The 18125-nt window shown below is 44.8% G+C and overlaps 4 protein-coding genes across 7 annotated transcripts; 1 reads left to right on the forward strand and 3 right to left on the reverse strand.

Moving 5' to 3' along the window:
- Positions 1 to 765: 765 nt before the first annotated feature.
- On the reverse strand, positions 766 to 1414 carry LOC125546374 (uncharacterized). Its single transcript, XM_048710628.2, has 2 exons — positions 1151 to 1414; positions 766 to 1019 (listed from the first exon to the last, which is right to left on the reverse strand). Exons 1-2 carry the CDS (start codon positions 1412 to 1414, stop codon positions 948 to 950), a joined length of 336 nt encoding a protein of 111 aa, XP_048566585.2. The 3' UTR covers positions 766 to 947.
- Positions 1415 to 1582: 168 nt separating this feature from the next.
- On the forward strand, positions 1583 to 7023 carry LOC125546373 (uncharacterized). 4 transcript variants are annotated; one of them, XR_007300618.2, is made up of 5 exons: positions 1583 to 2015; positions 2142 to 2232; positions 2794 to 2874; positions 3311 to 3496; positions 6398 to 7023. XR_007300618.2 is itself a non-coding variant. In XM_048710626.2 (5 exons), exon 5 carries the CDS (start codon positions 4850 to 4852, stop codon positions 6032 to 6034), a length of 1185 nt encoding a protein of 394 aa, XP_048566583.1. In that variant the 5' UTR covers positions 1583 to 2015; positions 2142 to 2232; positions 2794 to 2874; positions 3311 to 3496; positions 4029 to 4849; the 3' UTR covers positions 6035 to 6387. The 4 variants fall into 4 exon arrangements, 3 of the variants coding, with proteins under 3 accessions (XP_048566583.1, XP_048566579.1, XP_048566581.1); XM_048710626.2 differs by lacking the exon at positions 6398 to 7023 and adding an exon at positions 4029 to 6387; XM_048710622.2 differs by lacking the exon at positions 6398 to 7023 and having other exon boundaries at positions 3311 to 6387.
- Positions 7024 to 7393: 370 nt separating this feature from the next.
- On the reverse strand, positions 7394 to 7990 carry LOC147982551 (uncharacterized). The gene has a single exon (XM_087516341.1). The coding sequence runs from the start codon at positions 7988 to 7990 to the stop codon at positions 7394 to 7396; it is 597 nt and encodes a 198-aa protein (XP_087372467.1).
- Positions 7991 to 8470: 480 nt separating this feature from the next.
- LOC125546372 (cytochrome P450 CYP72A616) lies at positions 8471 to 10588 on the reverse strand. Its single transcript, XM_048710621.2, has 4 exons — positions 9991 to 10588; positions 9661 to 9905; positions 9134 to 9518; positions 8471 to 9043 (listed from the first exon to the last, which is right to left on the reverse strand). The coding sequence occupies exons 1-4, from the start codon at positions 10513 to 10515 to the stop codon at positions 8612 to 8614; spliced, it is 1587 nt and encodes a 528-aa protein (XP_048566578.1). The 5' UTR covers positions 10516 to 10588; the 3' UTR covers positions 8471 to 8611.
- Between the last annotated feature and the right edge of the window lie 7537 nt (positions 10589 to 18125).

Raw genomic sequence — 18125 nt, forward strand, 5'->3', positions numbered from 1 at the left:
GGGTGAAAGTCAGATAGAACATGTCAGGCTTGTAGATGTTGTGGACGATGGAGGCCCTGGCGAGGAGGGAGGCGACCACCACCACCCCCTGCGCCCACCCGGGGTTGATCGCTTTTCATTTTTTGATACAAGGGTGTGTGTGCAATTTCTTTGCCAAATCAGCTCCTTACAATTGGACCCCGCTTTTTAGAAAGTGATCAAACGCAACAAATCGAGCGATCGGTGCTTTCTCCAAAAAAAGATTGCCAGAAACATGATGGCTTTTGCAAAAGAAGAAAAAAAAGAATAGGAACTAAGTATTCTTCCGCAAATCTAGCCGTAATAACTGAAATTGTTTTTACAAAATAAGACTAAAGTTAGAGTATTTGAATAGGTCTGGCACTCTTCTGCTCTCTAGGAGCAAAAGCCCCATCCGTCATCGACTCCACCGCGAATAACGTGGCCCCTGTCTTGACCTCGGATCTCTGCGCCGCTTCTTCGAGGAAATCGGCTGTTTGGGACACAAATCTCAGTTGCCTGAGAAAATAGATGTGTGGTTTACGTATGGTTAAGTTGCAATCCTCCTCCTGATGTCCGGCCGTGACACGTCACCACCCATGCATGACAGTCATGGACCAATGCAAAGGCTACGAAAATTCAAAATACTAGTAACCAAGACAAGTGGCACCCACCAGTAGACATCCCGGACTAATCTTTTGAGGAATATAACAAGCACCATGGATCGATGATCAATCACCATACAAAGAACAATAGTAGTGCAGCAGGTTAAGCAGAGTACATAATAAAAGCTCCAAAAGCTCGAATTGTTTTGTTCACGCCTGTCTGAAGATTACAAAACGAAGAACTCCATCACATATGTTTATAGCGAGCTAGAAATAAAGTAACGGCCCTTAGTTATCTATCCTCTCGAGCCTCGAGCACCGGCGCCGCCGTCCGTCGGGTCTAGCTCAGCTCTCTTTGCCATTGCCGCTGCCGGCGCCGGGTCCGTTGCTGTCCACGACCTCCACCGGCGGTAGAGTCTGCGGTGACATAAAAAGAGAGATGGACCGAGCATCAGAGAGGTGAGCACGCAGGGAAGCATTACGTCGAACAGTTGGGGTGCATGCCCAAGGTGTGGGGGCCTGGGGGTATGAAGGGAACTGAGAGGGACCATGTCTGGCTTGTAGATGTTGTGGACGATGGAGGCGCCGGCGAGGAGGGAGGCGACCACCACCACCGACGACCACGCCAGCGAGGGGGTCCCCGTCGGCACCCGCCCGCCGCCGAACTTCTTCTTGCCGCCGACGCCGCCGTTCATCCTCCTCCTCCTCTTCCTTCCTCCTGGGCCGCGCGAGAGAGTCAGCTGTGGTATGTTTGCGATCCAGTCCAGCCTTGGAGCGAGTACTATTTGCTGGGCTGCGGGGTGGCCGCACATGGGCTTCAGACTAATAATCGCTCCGTTCCTAAATATAAGTCTTTTCTTTATGGAGCACATACGGAGCAAAATAAATGAATTTATACTCTAAATTGCATTTATATACATCCGTATATGGTCTATAGTGAAATTTCTAACAAAGACTTATATTTAGAAACGGAGGGAGTAATAACGGGCCGTCCTCGGTCATTCCATCCGTTCTTCTCAAGAAGAAGAAAAAAAGCAGTCTTCCTCCGCCGGCGGCGAGGCGGCGACCGGAAACAGAATACTTCACCGAGCTCCGTGGCGGCGGCTCTCCTTGGTGGAGCCTCCCTCCCTCGCCCCCCCTGGGCCATTGCCTCTCCCTCTCCGCCCCCGTTCTCGCGCTGCAGGGCGCTGAGGGCACCCGAGGGAGGCGGAGGCGGGTGGCGCAGAGAGATAAGAGGTGAGCTCCCCTGGCCGGCGGTTTCGGATGCCCCGTATGGAAAGAGCGTCGGCGGGTTCGGGGAAGCCGGAGGGCCGTTGATGCTCCTGTCATGCCAGCTCCGGGTACTGCAACCGCAAGATCTACTGCTTCAACGGCGTGGTGTTCGATCTTGGTTGGAACTTGGAAACATGCGAGGTACTGCTATGAGCCAGCCAGCCTCTTGAAACTAAATCACTGTCTAGTATAGGCAAGCGGGGCCTTGGAGTCATTTGAGCTGGTTGTTTTTTTCCTTCAGTTTCATCAGGGCATGGTTTTCTGCAGGAGTTCACTTCTCTCGCGCGCTCCAGTCGGCGTGTCTCTGCCTCTCTGCTAAGCTCAAATGTCACCTTGGAAATACATGTAGCTGTTCCCGGTACCATGCTCATTCTTGTGTGTGCGCTAATTCAAAGTTGGGTGATATCACTCAATGCCATCAATCTCATGGTGTCACGGATTGTTACTGCTTATCTTGACACTGTACAGTGATAGCTGATTATGCCACATATTCAGGATTGCAGACATGGTTTATATTCCTCTGTTTGTGAACTTGGTATGGAAATCTCGGATGCTCCTTTAGAGCACTGAGATTATTAGTTTTCATGCAGTTCCCTGAATATTCGACGGCTATCTTTAAGATTACTAGAGTTCGCATTGATGTATGAGTAGAGTTGGAATTGCTGCTTCCGGAAATCCACATATCATCATGGGGAAACCCTTCTCTGTCATTTGCCAGAGCAGAGCTGGTTTCCGGCATTCAATTTTTGACGCCTTCCTTTTCTTAGAAAGGTTTTACTGCGGTTCTAGTTTAGTCGTCGTTACTAGAAGACTATCTGCATCATTGATTAAATTTAACAGAGGCTACTCAATTTTTTCTCTTAATGTATCCATCACCTATAACAGGTAGTTAACAACTTAACAATTATTTTCTTTACAGTTTTGGATACTCACACTCACAATGCTATTAGGGCTTTATTTTGGAGCTGGATATGTTAGTGCCGGGCTACCAAACCTACTGGTAGGCAGACTTTGTGCTTGTCTTCTATTTATTTCAGCTTCTCTTTTTCACATCAGCCATTCAGCTTGAACTTGTTGCATGTGTCCAGCTTCAGAGTGTCGATGATAGACACCAAAATCATCATAACGTCGACAGCCTTATCTACCGCTTTTTCATGAATTTGGACATGATGTGCTGCATGTTGCTTACATCTATTAATACAAACAAACAACAACAACAAAGCCTTTAGTCCCAAACAAGTAGGGGTAGGCTAGAGGCGAAACCCATAAGATCTCGTGACCAACTCATGGCTCTGTCACATGGATAGCAAGCTTCCACGCACCCCTGTCCATAGCTAGTGCTTACAACTATTAATAAAATGCATTTTTTATTTTCGTACTGAGAAAATCCGGAAATTGTTTTGTAATACCAATTCTTATATAAATCTCTTTTTTAGGTTACTGTGTTGAGATGCTCATTTCTGAATATGCAACAGCGAGGGTGTACAGATGGAATATGTTGCGGTATTCATAGCGGGACTTTTTCCTTGGGCATTAGTTGCTCTGAATGATGACCAGCTGCAGAATCTACCCTTTTTTCAATGCTTCGGAACTATTGTGGAGGGATTTGGCCTAATGTTATGGTAAGTAATGGTTTAATTACAAAATGTTTTCTTAAAACATTTATTATCAATATCCGTGGTATGCCTTTCTCACCTGTAGAGATCTGTTGTTTTCAAATATAATTTGTATTCTGGCAGTGATGAGGTCATCAAACAAGAAATAAGAATACTTACTTTATGATACTGGCATAAGATACAGTTGGATGCTTCACTTTAAACTTGGCCCAAGATATCTTGGACATTTAGTGCCTTACACTAAGCAATCATGTGCCAGTCTCATCATATAGATTTAATTACACTAAGCAATCATGTGCCACATATATATTCAGGATTGTGGCCATAGTTTATATTCCTCTGTTTTTTACCTTGGTAAGTACATGGAGTACCAAGATTTTTTTTCATGAATATTCGGCAGCTACTTTTAAGATTAATAGAGTTCGCATTGATGTGTGCGTAGAGTTGAACTTGGTGCTTCCGGTAGTCCACATGATTCAGCAAAGCATAGGGAAACACTTTGTTTATCTGTCACTCACCAAAAGAGAGCTTGTTTCAGGCTTTCCAATTTGCCGCTTTCTATTTCTCAGAAAGGTTTTGTTGCGGCTCTAGTTTAGCCGCCACATCCTCCTCCTCGCCAAGAAGACTGGGTGGAGACGCCGTAACTTGCCTGACCTCCTAGTCTGTGAGTCCATCGCACGGCGTTACCAGCTAATCCCACGAATGGAGGAAAACCACCGATTCATTGGTGTATTCCTCCATAGTTTCAGGGAGAAACTAGATACCTCGTGGTGGGACCGCACCATCGATGCCCAGGTGAACTGACTATCTTTGGGAAATTTGCCTGTAATGGCTCCACTGCCTCTTCTCAGCCTGGTAAAGCTCACAAGTATGAAGCTGAGGATAAATATTGCCCAATTGCAAAGGACAGTTAAACTGAAAAAAATGTGGAAATAGATGGCGGGGTACTGAAGATGTGGAAAATAATTGTACATGTTCACTCTTTTCGAAGAAAAACCTGTACATGTTCACAGGTAAGAATATTCCTGATACATAGTCGCATGGCTTTGTTTGTTTGAAGTCTTGTTCAAACTGCGCAGAGTTACGCGTATACCCAAAATACAATTAATATTTGGGTAAGGAACCCGTTGACGAGCAAAATATGCTAATCCAACTAACAACCACTTGGAGGGATTTAAACCTACTTTCTTTTGGGACTAAAAACATCTACTTGGAGGGATTCAGACCTACTTGGAGGGCACGACACGCCAAAGCCAGCATTGTGACAGAGGTATTACTTGATACACTAATCAAGGCCATATATATAACTACTCACATCCAACAAGGAGCCAAAGCTCTTGATCGACCAGGTCCCTTCTGATGGCCAACAGAGTAAACCGCATAGCGCTGGCACGCAGAGAGTCACCGGCTGGGCCGACGACGCTGCACGACATCCCCGACAAGCTCCTCAAGCTCATCCTCTTGTACCTCACCTCGCCCCACTGGCTCGTCCGAGCAGCGGCCACCTGCAAGCGATGGCGCCGCATCATCGTTGATGCAAACTTCCTCTCTGAAATTGGTTCCATCCCCCATTCCTCATCTCTTGTTGCAGGCCATTATCATAACCACACAGCCCCTGTTGACGGCCGCTGCCTCAGCTTTGTTCCTTCCTCGCCAGCACTAGATGTCAGTAGCCGGCACTTCTCCCTGGACTTCCTCCCTCCAGGCGGCAGCAGGTCATGGGAGATCGTTGATAGCCGCCACACCCTACTCCTCCTCGCCAAGAAGAAGACTGGGTGGAGACGTCATACCTTGCCTGACCTCGTAGTCTGCGAGCCCCTCACACGGCGTTACCAACTAATCCCACGCATGGAGGAAAAGAAATACCACCGATGCATTGGTGTATTCCTCGATGGTTTCAATGACAGAGGAGATACCTCGAGGTGGGGCCGCGCCATCGATGCAATGTCGAGTTTCAGAGTGATTTGCCTGCTCTTCAATGAGCACATCGGGGTATGTGATAACATTGGCACAGCAAACGCCTATGTGTTCCATTGGTTCATCGTCAAGTACCCAGAGAGGGCCAGTCCTGAATTCCGCTTCCATGCCACGGAATCCCTGCATTTCCTTGGTTGTGCCCAAATTTCTATATTTTGGACCATGCAAGATGACCCTTCCTCTTTGCTAACTTATAATTTCCAGTGGAAAGACGAGTTTGAGATCCTCGCATTGCCGGACCACATCCGAGGATCGGCTTTGTGGGTTCTCGATATCGACAACGACGACAGGTTGCATCTTGTTTGCTTGCAGGGCGACAACCTTCGCATCTTTGCGGCAAGGCGGTATGATAGCCCCGATTGGGAGCTTCAGAAGGGCATCCAATTAAAGGAGGCTACCCGTGGACTGAAAGGGCACAGGGATGAGTACTTTCGTCAGTCTACGAAGATTGTCTCAACCAGCACGAGCTCTATTGTGTTCTTTCCGGCAGAGGAGAAATGGCTATTCTCCACTGACTTTGAGACCATGGAGGTGGCGAAATACAAATACATGACACTTTTTTTTTGAAACTGTGGCTTATCTCCGTGTGAGCTTCCATGGCTACCTGCCATTCGTGCTTGTATTGTGCCTTGTACTTGTACAAGACGGGGCAGTGGCCGATGTTCTGATATTTGTATATGTCGAAGTCTCTAATTACATTTTCTAGCGTTGTCCGTAAATCTTCAGATTTTAAAAATGCATTGTTGGGAGCCATACAATCATTGTTCGAGGGCTCAATGTACAACCTTTTATCTTCCTCTGAACTCCAGCATTGAGCCCAAATGGTCAAGACATTCCTCTTGGCTTTATCAACCATCAGCTATCATCTATGTTGGGTAGTTCCATTGCTTCCTATTAGCCCGGAAATTGAAGGTTATATCTTATATGCAGATAGTGTTTTCGGAATCAGCATTCACCCTATATTTTGGGAGTTTTTTAGCCGAGGTCCAAAGGCGCATGATGCACATCAGGAAGCCAGATGGGGCGGTGGAGTACTGTAGCTGTGTGGAAACTTCAGGAGAAGAGGACCACCAGCCAGGTTAGTGCGTGCACTGCTTTTTTTAATTTTTGATGCGACTGATGCACATGCATTCTTTGTGCTTCAGTCAAATGAGCTAATCAATTCACTTAATTTTGCGTGTGATTTGAAGCTCCTTGACTAGAATAAATAGAACACAGTACAACCTTCAACTAACAGAATTAGGTAAAGCTCTTAGTCTTGGGCATACAGATCAAGCTGCAAAGATTTGGTCAGCCACTGTAGATCAATTTATTTATTTTATTTTTTTGCGTGGGGGGTATATCGATTCAATTTCAATTACAACATGAAAACTATTCTGGTCTAGATTCATAATACATCGTATGAGCCAAATCTAACACTTCGTGCATTCTTAAACCCATATGTATTACAGTAGCACTTTTGACTTTTTGTTTACGGTACTTTGTTTGGTTCATGAGTGCTCAAAACGAAACTTTGTATCTATATTTCTTTAATGACAGTCCGGATCTTCCTTGTCTATGGTGATTCCGTAGGCTGATGTGTATCTACACGTGCCTTTTTTAATCGTTGCACTCATTCCATGCAAGACAGGTGCGCATCAAGGTGGGCACTAAGAGCATCTTCAACAGGCGCCGGTCGCGCCGCGCGCAAAAAACACATATGCCGCACGCGCATCGGCGCGCCCGCGCCAGCCGCCGTGCTAAAATGCAGCGCGTGCGCCACTCCAGCAGCGCGCAAAAAAGCAGTGCACGCGCTTATTCTAGGCTATCGAAAAATAGATAAATTGCATAGCTTAACGATACAAAGGTATTTTACATCGGAAACATAGATTGCATAATAATTAAAAACGACAAACGATAAAACACGAGATAGATTGCATAAAAAAACTAGTCTAAGTCGCTATCATCACTATCGTCATCCTCTTCGGCGGTGTCGTCAGAGGTATCCAGCCAGATGTCCAACCACCGATCATCATCCGGCGTGAAGAACGACTGCCCACCTGCTTCAACGAGATCGGACTGCGCGTTCGCCAACGCCTTGCGCCGACGCCTTTCCAACCGCACCTCGCGGCGCCTTCGCGTGTCCTCCTCGCGACGCCTTGGCCAGCTGTAGGACTGCTCGTAGGCGACATCCTCCGGGTGGCGGCGCCGCCACTCCGCCATGACCCGCTCGTCCTCCTGGGCGACGAGGAGGCGGCGCTGCCGCTCGGCGTGCTCCGCACGATCTTGTGCCGTGTTCAGACGCGGCGGCGGGGCACGGTCGAGCGCTTGCTGGAGCGTGTAGACATCCTGGAAGTTCATCTGGCCGCGCGGCCGGCCTAGGCGCCACGCCGCCGCGTCGTACGCGCGGCCGGCCTCGCGCGCTGTCCCGTACGTGTCGAGGCCGAGCCGGAGATCGCCGGAGCGTATCTCTGCGTAGTAGCCGCCGTTGGGGCGCAGGCGGACGCCGCGGTAGCCGGACGCTCCACGACGACGCGGCGGCATGGCGGCGCGTCGGTGGCGGGGCGCCGGGGCGGCGGAGGCGTGTCGGTGGCGGGGCGCTGGAGCGGCGCGTGGCAGAGAGAGAGGAAGAGGAGACGTGGAGAGGCGCGTGGCGCGCGCCACATTTTATAGGTGCGCCGGAAGCGACGCGCAAAAGATGGCGCGCGAGCTAGCGCCTTTTCATGCGCGCGCAAGCGGTTTCCGCGCGCGTGGTTTTTCCGCCGCCACTGGAGCGCGGCAAAACGCCCCGCGCGCGCTAAAGACTGCGTTTACCGTGCGCGCGTCGTTTCGCGTGGCCGTTGGAGATGCTCTAAGGCACTAGTATGGGTAGTTGTTCTTGTGGACAACGGCTGGCCAAAGTCCATGGGAAATGATAAAAATTCACTTGAAGAGCGCACCAGTATTACACCTTGTGAACGCCGCACAATACCTTCCTAGGCGTAGCACCATAGATACGTTTGGTCAAAGAGTAAAAACAGATGAGTTATCATCGCCCTGAATCATGTTGGATCTTTATTACCAAAACAGAGGGCAATGAAAGCCTTATTACATGGCCAAGATAAGAGTCCTTTGTACTTGAAAATAATGATATATATAGTGAATAATGTATATATGGCGATACTACTACGAAGAGATCGCCCGCAGCTTAATTTGAGCACCATGCATGGGACGCAACATCATTACGGTATGTGGGGCGTGAGTATATGACGGCGCGAGCTCAAACTCAAAGCACCGAAGAATCATGCACAACGCCATCTTGGCCTCAAGGAGTGCAAAATTCTGACCGATACATATCCGTGGCCCCCATCCGAACGGGAAAAATGCTCCCGGTTCCTTGGACGCCTTGAAAATCCCCTCAGCGAACCTATCGGGCCTGAATTGGTGGACGTCGTCTCCCCAGATATCCTTGTCGTGGTGGGTGTACAACACAGACATCTCGAAAATCACGCCGGGTGGGTACCTGATGCCTCCGATCTCAATCTCCTTGTATGTCTGCCGGGTGAATGCACTAGCCGGTGGGTACAACCGGAGAACTTCGTAAAGAATCATTGTCACCTATGTACAACATATATATTAATTAGATACCATGCCTATGATCCTATATATGTTTGCAGCAACTCAAGTAATTTCAATAAATGTACTCACGGTTTTTAGTCTATTAAGACCCTCGTAGTCAAGCTTATGTTTTCCAAATAGGCCAAGAACCTCCTCCCTTGCACGGTCCTGCCACTCTGGGTGCATGCTAAGTACGACCATTGTCCATGTAAGTAATATTGATGTTGTCTCCATCCCTGCAAAGTAGAACAACTTGCACTCCTCTATTACCTCTTCTATGGACATTCCTGGAATGGATTGGCCATTTTCATTTACGTCTGTCTTGTTTGACTCCAGCAACAAGCCGAGCAAGTCATTGTTTGTGCTTCCTCCTTCTTGCATAGCTTGCATCCTTTTCCCAATTAGAGCTCGTAGAATGGACTCTATCTCGTTGTTAATTTGACGCATCCTTCGATTATTTTTAGTAGGGAAGGACCTAAAGTGCACTTATGTTGTCAGTATACCAGCTAATAAGCACAAAACACCTGGACGGTGGTGGCAAGGTGGAAGTAGTACTAACTAGTAAGATAAAATTCTATTTGTAAATACATTTCTAGAAGAGAAAAAAGGTAACTCACATGTAACCCGGAATCATGATCTTGTGAATGGCTGCCATGAACCGCCCGACTTGCTCAGACTGCAGTTGAAAAATCCTTCTTCCTTCAAGATAACTGCTGCCGAATGCGGTGCGTGAGATGACATCTCCGGTGAGGCTCTGGAGCTCTAAGGAAGCATCCACCTCACACGAGCCGTCGGGACCAAGGGACTGTGCCCATTTGTTAACAAGCTCTTCACAACACAAAGAGAAGGCTGGCAACATGATCTGTAAATTAAGCGAGCGAATCAGTCACACGCACACTTGTCACAAACGCTATCAAAAAGAGCTAGCTGCAACCGCAGGTAGGTACCTTGAGCTTCTCGACATGGAACGCGGGGTTGAGTATCCTTCTGTGCTTAACCCATTTCTCACCCTCGTGGGTCGCTACGCCTACGGCGAGGAGCTTGGACAGCGCTGGGAACTTGACCTTCTGGATGTGCCCAAACTTGTTGGACATCACCTCCCTGACCAGGTTAGGATCAGTGATGCTCACCTTGGGAACCGGACCGAACCAGGAGATGCACTGCTTGCCGTGCTCCTCGACGGTGTTGTAGAGGAAAGGCAAGACGTGGGCGCCGATGTCGTGGCAGCGCAGCGGCAGGGGCTTGGACCATGCCTCTTTGTTTTGCCTGCCGTAGTCACTCATGTCGCCGAGGAGGAAACTGTATGACGTCCCACGAAGGCCCTGGGCGCGAAGAGCCCGCTCCAGGCGCCTCGGCCGCCACCACAGCTGGTCTAGCAGTCGGATGGTTGGCCACAGGAGCGCCAGGCCCAAGAGGCCGCAGGCGATGTAGCTCCATGGTAGTGCTGGACTCAATACGGATTCAAGATTCATTGCTTCCCTCTCTAGGTCACAGAAGTGGGTGCAAGAAGAAAGGCTGGAAACCAGTCAAGTGTGATTGGATTGGATTGGTAGTCAGAACTCTGAATATATACAAGTGTCATTAGGACACATAAGTCCTGTGTGCTCATTTGTTTAAGTTTCTTCCGCTGCAAGTAATGCTGTCGTATTTGGGCATCTTAGTCAATCAGACGCCATAGTCAGTGCCACGTTCCTAATTAAGGAACTTGGCAGGCAAGAAACTACAATCTTTTTTAACCATCAAAAGAGAGAGAGAGGGTTTGAAGAAGCAACGGAAGGTTAAAATAATATTACTACTCAGATGCAACAAATAGCACAGCGGTTGTTATCGCCCATGTTAGCTCTGCCTTTCTGCTGAGAGCTACTAGTTGTTATGAAGGTCTGCCGCCTTGTGTGGACCGTCCTATCCATCGTCATGTTCTCGAGGATTCTGTACTACATGGCACTATATTATAGGTGATGTCTCCTAACCCTCAAATATGGCGACGACCTCATAATACACTAGTGTCAAAAAAATGCTTTTATATTATGGGACCGAGGGAGTAGATGCTTAACAAAGTAGCACCAGCCAGCTACATGAGGTATCAGTAAACTGGTCTGCATGCAGGATGCAGTCTGAGCTTATTACAAAGTGATGTTATATTGTCCATTATGAGTAGCAGTGGTACTGGGCATACTGGGCCCTTGCCTTGATGGTGCATGTAACCTTAATTACCGTTAGCAATGTTGTTGTCAAATCCAAAGTGCTGTCAGTTAGTCAGCCTGTGACAAAAAGGCAAAGAAAGAAGACAACGGAGATCAGATCATAGGTCAGGTACACACTGCCTCGTATACCATTCAAAACCTGATTTGGAATGAAAATATGGATTCAAATTTGTACAACAGTTCCTATTTCTGGAACCTGAGTGAGTATAAAATGGTCAAGATCATGCTGCTCAATTCACAAATTATTAACCGATGATGGTGGCATGTCAAATTATCTTCCTGGTAAGATATAGAGTAGCTATTTTTTAGGGAACGATAAGATGTAGCTGAAACACAGTTTTGCCTTTTTTTCGAGAACATCAATATGTTTTCAAATTTGTGTACATTTTTTCTAAACCCGAACGCTTTAAAAAATTAAATTCGGAACACTTACGGAAAACAAACATTTTTAAAATTTGTGATTTTTTTTTAAATTATGTTTTTATTAAATTACTAATTCTTTTTAAAATTGTAAACTTTTGTTAAAGAAGAAATGGAATATCTATTAAAGAAAAGGAAAAAAAATAAAATAAAAAATTACAATGGAAAACATTAGAAAGACACAAAAACCAATAAACCAATGAAAACTAGACCAGAAGCTTCTAGAAGGTTCCCGAAACCGCGGAACCAAGATAGAAAACCTGGTCGCTAAATCGGCCGACCTATTTCGGTTGATTGCTAGTCAGCTATATGCTTTCAGCCGACATTCCACGTTTGTAACATCGGAAATATACCCTAGAGACAATAAAAAATATTATTATTTATTTCCTTGTTCATACCTAATGTTTAGATCTCTATGCTATAAGTGTTATGTGCTTGAATGTGAGATTCAGAGAATAACTCAGAAGCATGTGTGGATACATAAACACAATAATTCGTTCCAAATCTTGCCTCAAGAGTAGCTCATATGCTACATGATGATCCTGTTTTTCTAAACATAGGGCATTGTTAAAGTGACAAGGATGCTGGCCACGATGAGAGCACATTGTTATCGGAACAATGGTGCTGAATAGACACATCCGAATAGTATACTGCAATATCACATCGTCACATGTTATTGGTATTATCATACAGATGTTAACGTATACTTACTTCCTCAGAGCGTGAGAGTATTAAGTACCTTCATGTCGTACTGTGTACATCGGAGTTCATCAAACATTACCTGTAATAGGCCGATTATAACGGCAACTTTCAGGTGCAATGGGAAAGTATGTCAAGGGTCTGTATCCATCATTGTCTGCATAGGAACAACATGATATGATCATGTGGATGCCGGAATATGGAAACAAGAAAGGAACAAAACCGGTAATGAGGATTACTTAGTATTGTGATCTAGTTGTTGCTTCACACGGATACCAAAAGTCTTGCCTCGGGTTTTGTTAAGTATCGTGATGCAAAGAAACTGGTGTATGGAAACTAAAGGTTTGCTCGATAATGATTCGTGTAAATGTGGGGGGTCACTATGGATACCCAGATCCCTCTATTGGTCATTGACCAAAATAGTTCCAGGTCATGTCTTGCCTTTACCAAACTATGGTGTCGCATGCTTAAGAGTAATCGATTTGTTGGGTGCTAGGAAGTGATAGGAGCATATTGGAATTGCACCAGAAAAGTTTCATAAGAAATATAAGTATTTCAGAGAGAGAAACAGAAAGGTTTGGGAGAAATTGGGAAAAACCAAAAATACCAAGAGGTTCTAGATCACCCTAGAAACCCTCCGGAGGGCACTGGAAGGTTTGAGAAGTTTCTGAAACCTCCGGGAATTTTTTGGAGGGGAGGCATGGGGTTGTCACTCTTGCTCTCATGCTTGAAGGTTGTGCCCTCTCTCTCTCTCTCTCTCTCTCTCTCTCTCCCTCCCTTCCTCTCGCGCGCGCGCAAGTTCTTCACCCCAAGCCGCAAGGCTGCTCCTATACCCTAGCTCTTGGTGGTTCTTCATTCTGGACGGCGAAGCCCTGTCGCATGGTGATTCTCTATGCGTGGTTACCGGCGGAGCAAACATATTTTCGATCCTAGTTCGAGGGAGAAAAACTCTCATGGTTGGGAGGTTTAATCCTTATTGCAGAAATCTGCAGGAATGGTCTTCACCAACTCTTCTTTCACTGCACTCTAGATGGTAAAGATTCGATCTAATATATTTGCATGTTCATAATCATCTTGGGATTTTGATTTGTAGGATGAAACTTTTTTATTTTTCTACTGAATTTCCCAACAATAACACCTACACACCTACATTACTAACAAATATCTGAGTTAGAATTAAGTGACCACCTGGCATACTATCAGATGGCAAGGGACCAATAGGCTCGGAATTCGGATTCCAACTTGAATTAGAATACAGACAAGAAGAGGAGGCTAAATTGTTGGTTGTGGTTCCTCATACGCCCACAACAACTTTTTATAGCTCTCCGCGAAAGAAACTTGTTATAGGGCCGACACGACAGGTGCCATGTACACACGCATTGTCTTTGACCTTGCTTGCAAAATATCTATCTATCTACCTATGTGATAGATTTTTTTATGGATTGAGTCATACATGCTGCCAAGCTAGAGAAGGGCTGATAGACTAATGTGAGATGACTGGATGTCTTAATTAATCAGTTAATTTACAGGTAAATTAGGTCAATTAGCACCTATCGGATGGATGCAACTGCTCTGCGTGACGCGTACAAGGCCCTATCAATTTGCGCCCTCATTGAGCAAACCATCGTCTATCCATTGCTAGAGCTTTTTTTTTGTGAAAGAACTTTCAATCTATTCATCTTTAATCATGACAGTACAACGAACACCAGAAATAAAAATTACATCCAGATCCGTAGACCACCTAGCGACGACTATAAGTACCGAAGCGAGCCGAAGGCGCGCCGCCGTCATCGCCCCTCCATCACCGAAGCCGGGCACAACTTGTTGTAGTAGACAGTCGGGAAGTCGTCGTGCTAAGACCCCATAGGACCAGCACCCTAGAACAGCAATCGCCGCCGATGAAAAATAACGTAGATCCGAAGGATCCAAACCGAAGACACACGAACGTGGACGAACAACGACGAGATCCGAGCAAATCCACCAAAGATAGATCTGCCGGAGACACACCTCCACACGCCCACCAACGATGCTAGACACATCGCCGGAACGGGGACTAGGCGGGGAGACCTTTATTCCATCTTCAGTGAGTCGCCGCCGTCTCGCCTTTCTAAGTAGGACACAAACCCTAACAAGATTGAAAAAAACGACTAAAAACGGAGCTCTAGGCCACCGGAGACGAGGCGGACCTGCGCCGGCGCCGGCGAGAGGCACGAACCCTAACTTTATTTTCTTGAAGGAGGAGGAGGAGGCAAAGCCCACTACTAACATTCCACCGGCCCTAGGCCAGGATACACCGCGCCTCCATGGCCCTAGGCCACCGGAGACGAGGCGGACCTGCGCCGGCGCCGGCGAGAGGCACGAACTCTAACTTTTTTTCTTGGAGGAGGAGGAGGAGGCAAAGCCCACTACTAACATTCCACTGCTAGAGCTTAATTCCACAGAATTTCAACTAGGGCGGACGAGCTAAATCCATAAAATCATCACAGGTGTGTCGTCATTGGCAGAAACACACCACTTTACGGGTTGTTCACAAAATGCATCACACACAATGTTAATCTGTGACAAAAATCACTAAAAGTTATTTGATCGCAATTTTGACGTGGCAAATAGCTGACGTGGCAAAGGGATAGACACAGCGGGAAGGTGACGACCGTTAAAATTGATGTGGGGCCTGCTTGTCAGCTGCCTCTCTTACCCTCTTAGTGTATCCTTACATGCATGTCCCATCCCACTAAAAATGAAGAAGGTGATAAATCCCCTTCGTTAACGTCCGCCACGTGGTTGCATTTTTTTTTGGAAGAAAAGGCATGGTTCGACCGAGCCGTTAATTTCCGTCACCTTTGCGCCATTATCCCTTTGCCAGGTCAGCTATTTGCCATATCACATTCCGTGTTTTTTGTCAGACTAACATTGTGTGTGGTGCATTTTGTGATCACCACCTAAAGTGATGTTTTTTTTGCTAATAACAACACTATGTATCCCGCTAAAAAAACGCAAATTATGGTAGTTTTATGGTTTTAACTCAGGACGCGCACACATGCCCTGTCCACTTCCATGCCGATCCTAGCAGAAACATTCTCTTTGTGTTGTTACTGCTAAATATAGTTCTTTCCTTTTTGTGGGAAGTGGTAGTACCACTAAATACCTGTGTTTTTTGTTTTGCGGACATCTTCAAAAGTAGATACACACCATATGTCATTTTCGTATAATTCATCTATCTGTTTATCCGATTTGAATTATTGTGCTGGTGGAATATACACTATGCACACATACATGTCAACCGGTGATTTCACGTCCATATCGTCGGTCTTGGGATGTGCTATGACAACCATAGATATAAGCAGCTAATAATCGTATAATCGGTCCTGAAGAATTTGCTAGTCCACATCTTCTTGCAAGTTGCAAATTACAAACAGGATGAAGCATTTTAGAGATCTAAAAGCTCTTATATTAGTTTACAGTAGCGTAACATAATATTCGCTTCAGTCTATTGGGCCATCTTGTTTTCCTTTTTTGAGCTAGCCATCTTTGATTGTGATGAATATAATAAGCATTCTCATTCGCTGAACTTGTTAGTATATCTTCTTCCATCCATCTGTTTGTAAAAGAGCGTGTCTTACCTAATAGTACTAAAAAACCTGTCACATTCTTGTAATTCAACATGATGCTATAATAAATGAAAATCTGTTCACTGATTTTTTCAGAATGAAGCAAGGTGCATTTCTCTGATTTTTTTTCATCCGTTTACCATCGAAAAATATATTTGTTTCTATCCAAGGTGGTACTAAACTTTTTTTTCCAGAATTTCGTACTTGGGCCACGCGTTATAGCCCAGCGAAGCCAAGCCACTTATTTTCTTGTGCACGCAGCTAGGGAAATTCTATTTGTCACATGGTGCGATAAATAGTCAGAGCTTCGCACATGATGCCCATGACCAAGCCGACCTGTTTTTTTGTTGTTGTTGTTGTTTCTTCTATTTTTCTTTTTCCGTGCCTTTCTCTATTTCTTTCCTATTTATTTTCCACTTTTCCCTTCCAAGTTTTTTTTCTTTATTTTCTATATTCAGAATTTTCAGAAAACGTTCAGAATTACATTTTTTTCATTTTCCCAAAAATTGCAGAATTCCGAAATATTGTTCCTGTTCTGAAAAAAGTTCGGTACTTAAATTGTGTTTTTTCTTAAAATAAAAAAGTTCCAATTTTTTCAAATGTATTTGTGTTTTCTAAAATTGTTCATAGTTTCTGGATAAAATTGGCTTTCTAAAAAAATGCAAAATTAGAAAAATAATCTTAGTGTCATGAAATGTTCACAATTCAAAATAATGGTTTTGTTTAATAAATAACATTTCCTAAAATTGTTCTGAATGTTCATTTCCATTTAAAAAATTGTTTACAAATTTGAAAAATGTTAATTTTTTATAAAAGATTCATGTCTTCAAAAAATATTACCATTTCAAATTTTTCTCGTATTTTCTAAAAAATAAATGAAAATTTCAAAAAACTATTTGTATTTTTGAAATATGATTGGAATTTAAACAAATGTTCACGTTTCGAAGAATATCCGGTAATTCATAATTATTAATATAATTTTGAAAAAGTTTGAGAAAAATAAAAAAGTTTTTGAATCTAACATTATAGTATAATGTTAATTTTTTTATAAAAGATTCATGTATTCAAAAAATATTCCCATTTCAAATTTTGCTCGTATTTTTCAAAAAACTGAATGAAAATTTAAAAAAAACTATTTGTATTTTTGAAATATGCTTGTAATTTTAAAAAAGTTCACGTTTCCAAGAATATCCAGTAGTTCATAATTATTAATATAATTTTGAAAAAGTTTGAGAAAAATTTAAAAGGTTTTGAATCTAACATTATAGTATGTTTTTAAACATTCATGCTGACCATTGGTTTGCAGGACCTGATTGTTCGAGTGGCTAGGAGCACGTGGTCGAGTTTTTGAAGTCGTGAGTTCGATCCTGCAACTCGTCGTTTGTTTTGGATTTTTACTTGCGCCTTACAGACACAGATCGTTTTGGTGCCTGCCAGTGGGCTGGCCCTGACGTGTACCGTTGTGTGTCCCATGCACTATTTACGATAAAAGAGAATTTCCTGGTTCGTTATAATTGAAATAAATTATGGGCACATGCCAATAAAAGAGAATATGCTGGTTTCGCTATAATGAAAAAAACTGTGGCACACGAGCGCTAAAATAATAAAAAATAATAAACCTGATAAAGAAGGGACTGCCTGGTTACGCCAACAGCCAGCAAATAATCATAGGATAGAGTGGTCGGAGCAACCGTGCCTCGAAGGTCGCCGCTCACCCAGCAAATGAGGAGGCAACCCCAACCCCAACACGGAGGCGGGCCTGCAAAAAAAAAGACACGAGTTCGGTGGTCGTCGCCACACCGACCAAACCCACCACTATCAAGATCTCGCGGGCCAAATGTGAGCCGCGAGAAGACCGAAGCTCCTTGCTCTGTAGCCCCACTGCCGCGGAGACCGTTGTTGACGGACACATCAATTATCTCCCCCATTGCTTTTCATAAAATAATATCTCTCCCATTGCAACGCACGGGCATATGTGCTAGTTTAATAAAACCTACAGTGCCATATGTGCTAGTTTAATAAAACCTACAGTGCCAACAAATATTTGATTTGGAATTGAGTAACAGCATGATTTTTCATCGGATGACAAGGGAGTATACAACACATGTAGTTCATGTAATTTTCGGATGATTCATCATCCATTGGTTGATC

Source organism: Triticum urartu, chromosome 3A (genome assembly GCF_056163025.1).
Source record: "Triticum urartu cultivar PI428250 chromosome 3A, HENAU_Tu73, whole genome shotgun sequence".
NCBI lineage: Eukaryota > Viridiplantae > Streptophyta > Magnoliopsida > Poales > Poaceae > Triticum > Triticum urartu.

Excerpts from the sequence above, each read along its gene's own strand:
- LOC125546374 (XM_048710628.2), bottom strand. The coding sequence starts at position 1,414 with ATGTGCGGCCACCCCGCAGCCCAGCAAATAGTACTCGCTCCAAGGCTG. Across the intron at positions 1,020-1,150 it reads ACATCTACAAGCCAGACATG|ACTCTACCGCCGGTGGAGGT; the intron begins GTCCCTCTCAGT and ends ATGTCACCGCAG.
- LOC125546373 (XM_048710622.2), top strand. The coding sequence starts at position 4,850 with ATGGCCAACAGAGTAAACCGCATAGCGCTGGCACGCAGAGAGTCACCG.
- LOC147982551 (XM_087516341.1), bottom strand. The coding sequence starts at position 7,990 with ATGCCGCCGCGTCGTCGTGGAGCGTCCGGCTACCGCGGCGTCCGCCTG.
- LOC125546372 (XM_048710621.2), bottom strand. The coding sequence starts at position 10,515 with ATGAATCTTGAATCCGTATTGAGTCCAGCACTACCATGGAGCTACATC. Across the intron at positions 9,906-9,990 it reads TCCATGTCGAGAAGCTCAAG|ATCATGTTGCCAGCCTTCTC; the intron begins GTACCTACCTGC and ends CTTAATTTACAG. Across the intron at positions 9,519-9,660 it reads ATCATGATTCCGGGTTACAT|GTCCTTCCCTACTAAAAATA; the intron begins GTGAGTTACCTT and ends AGTGCACTTTAG.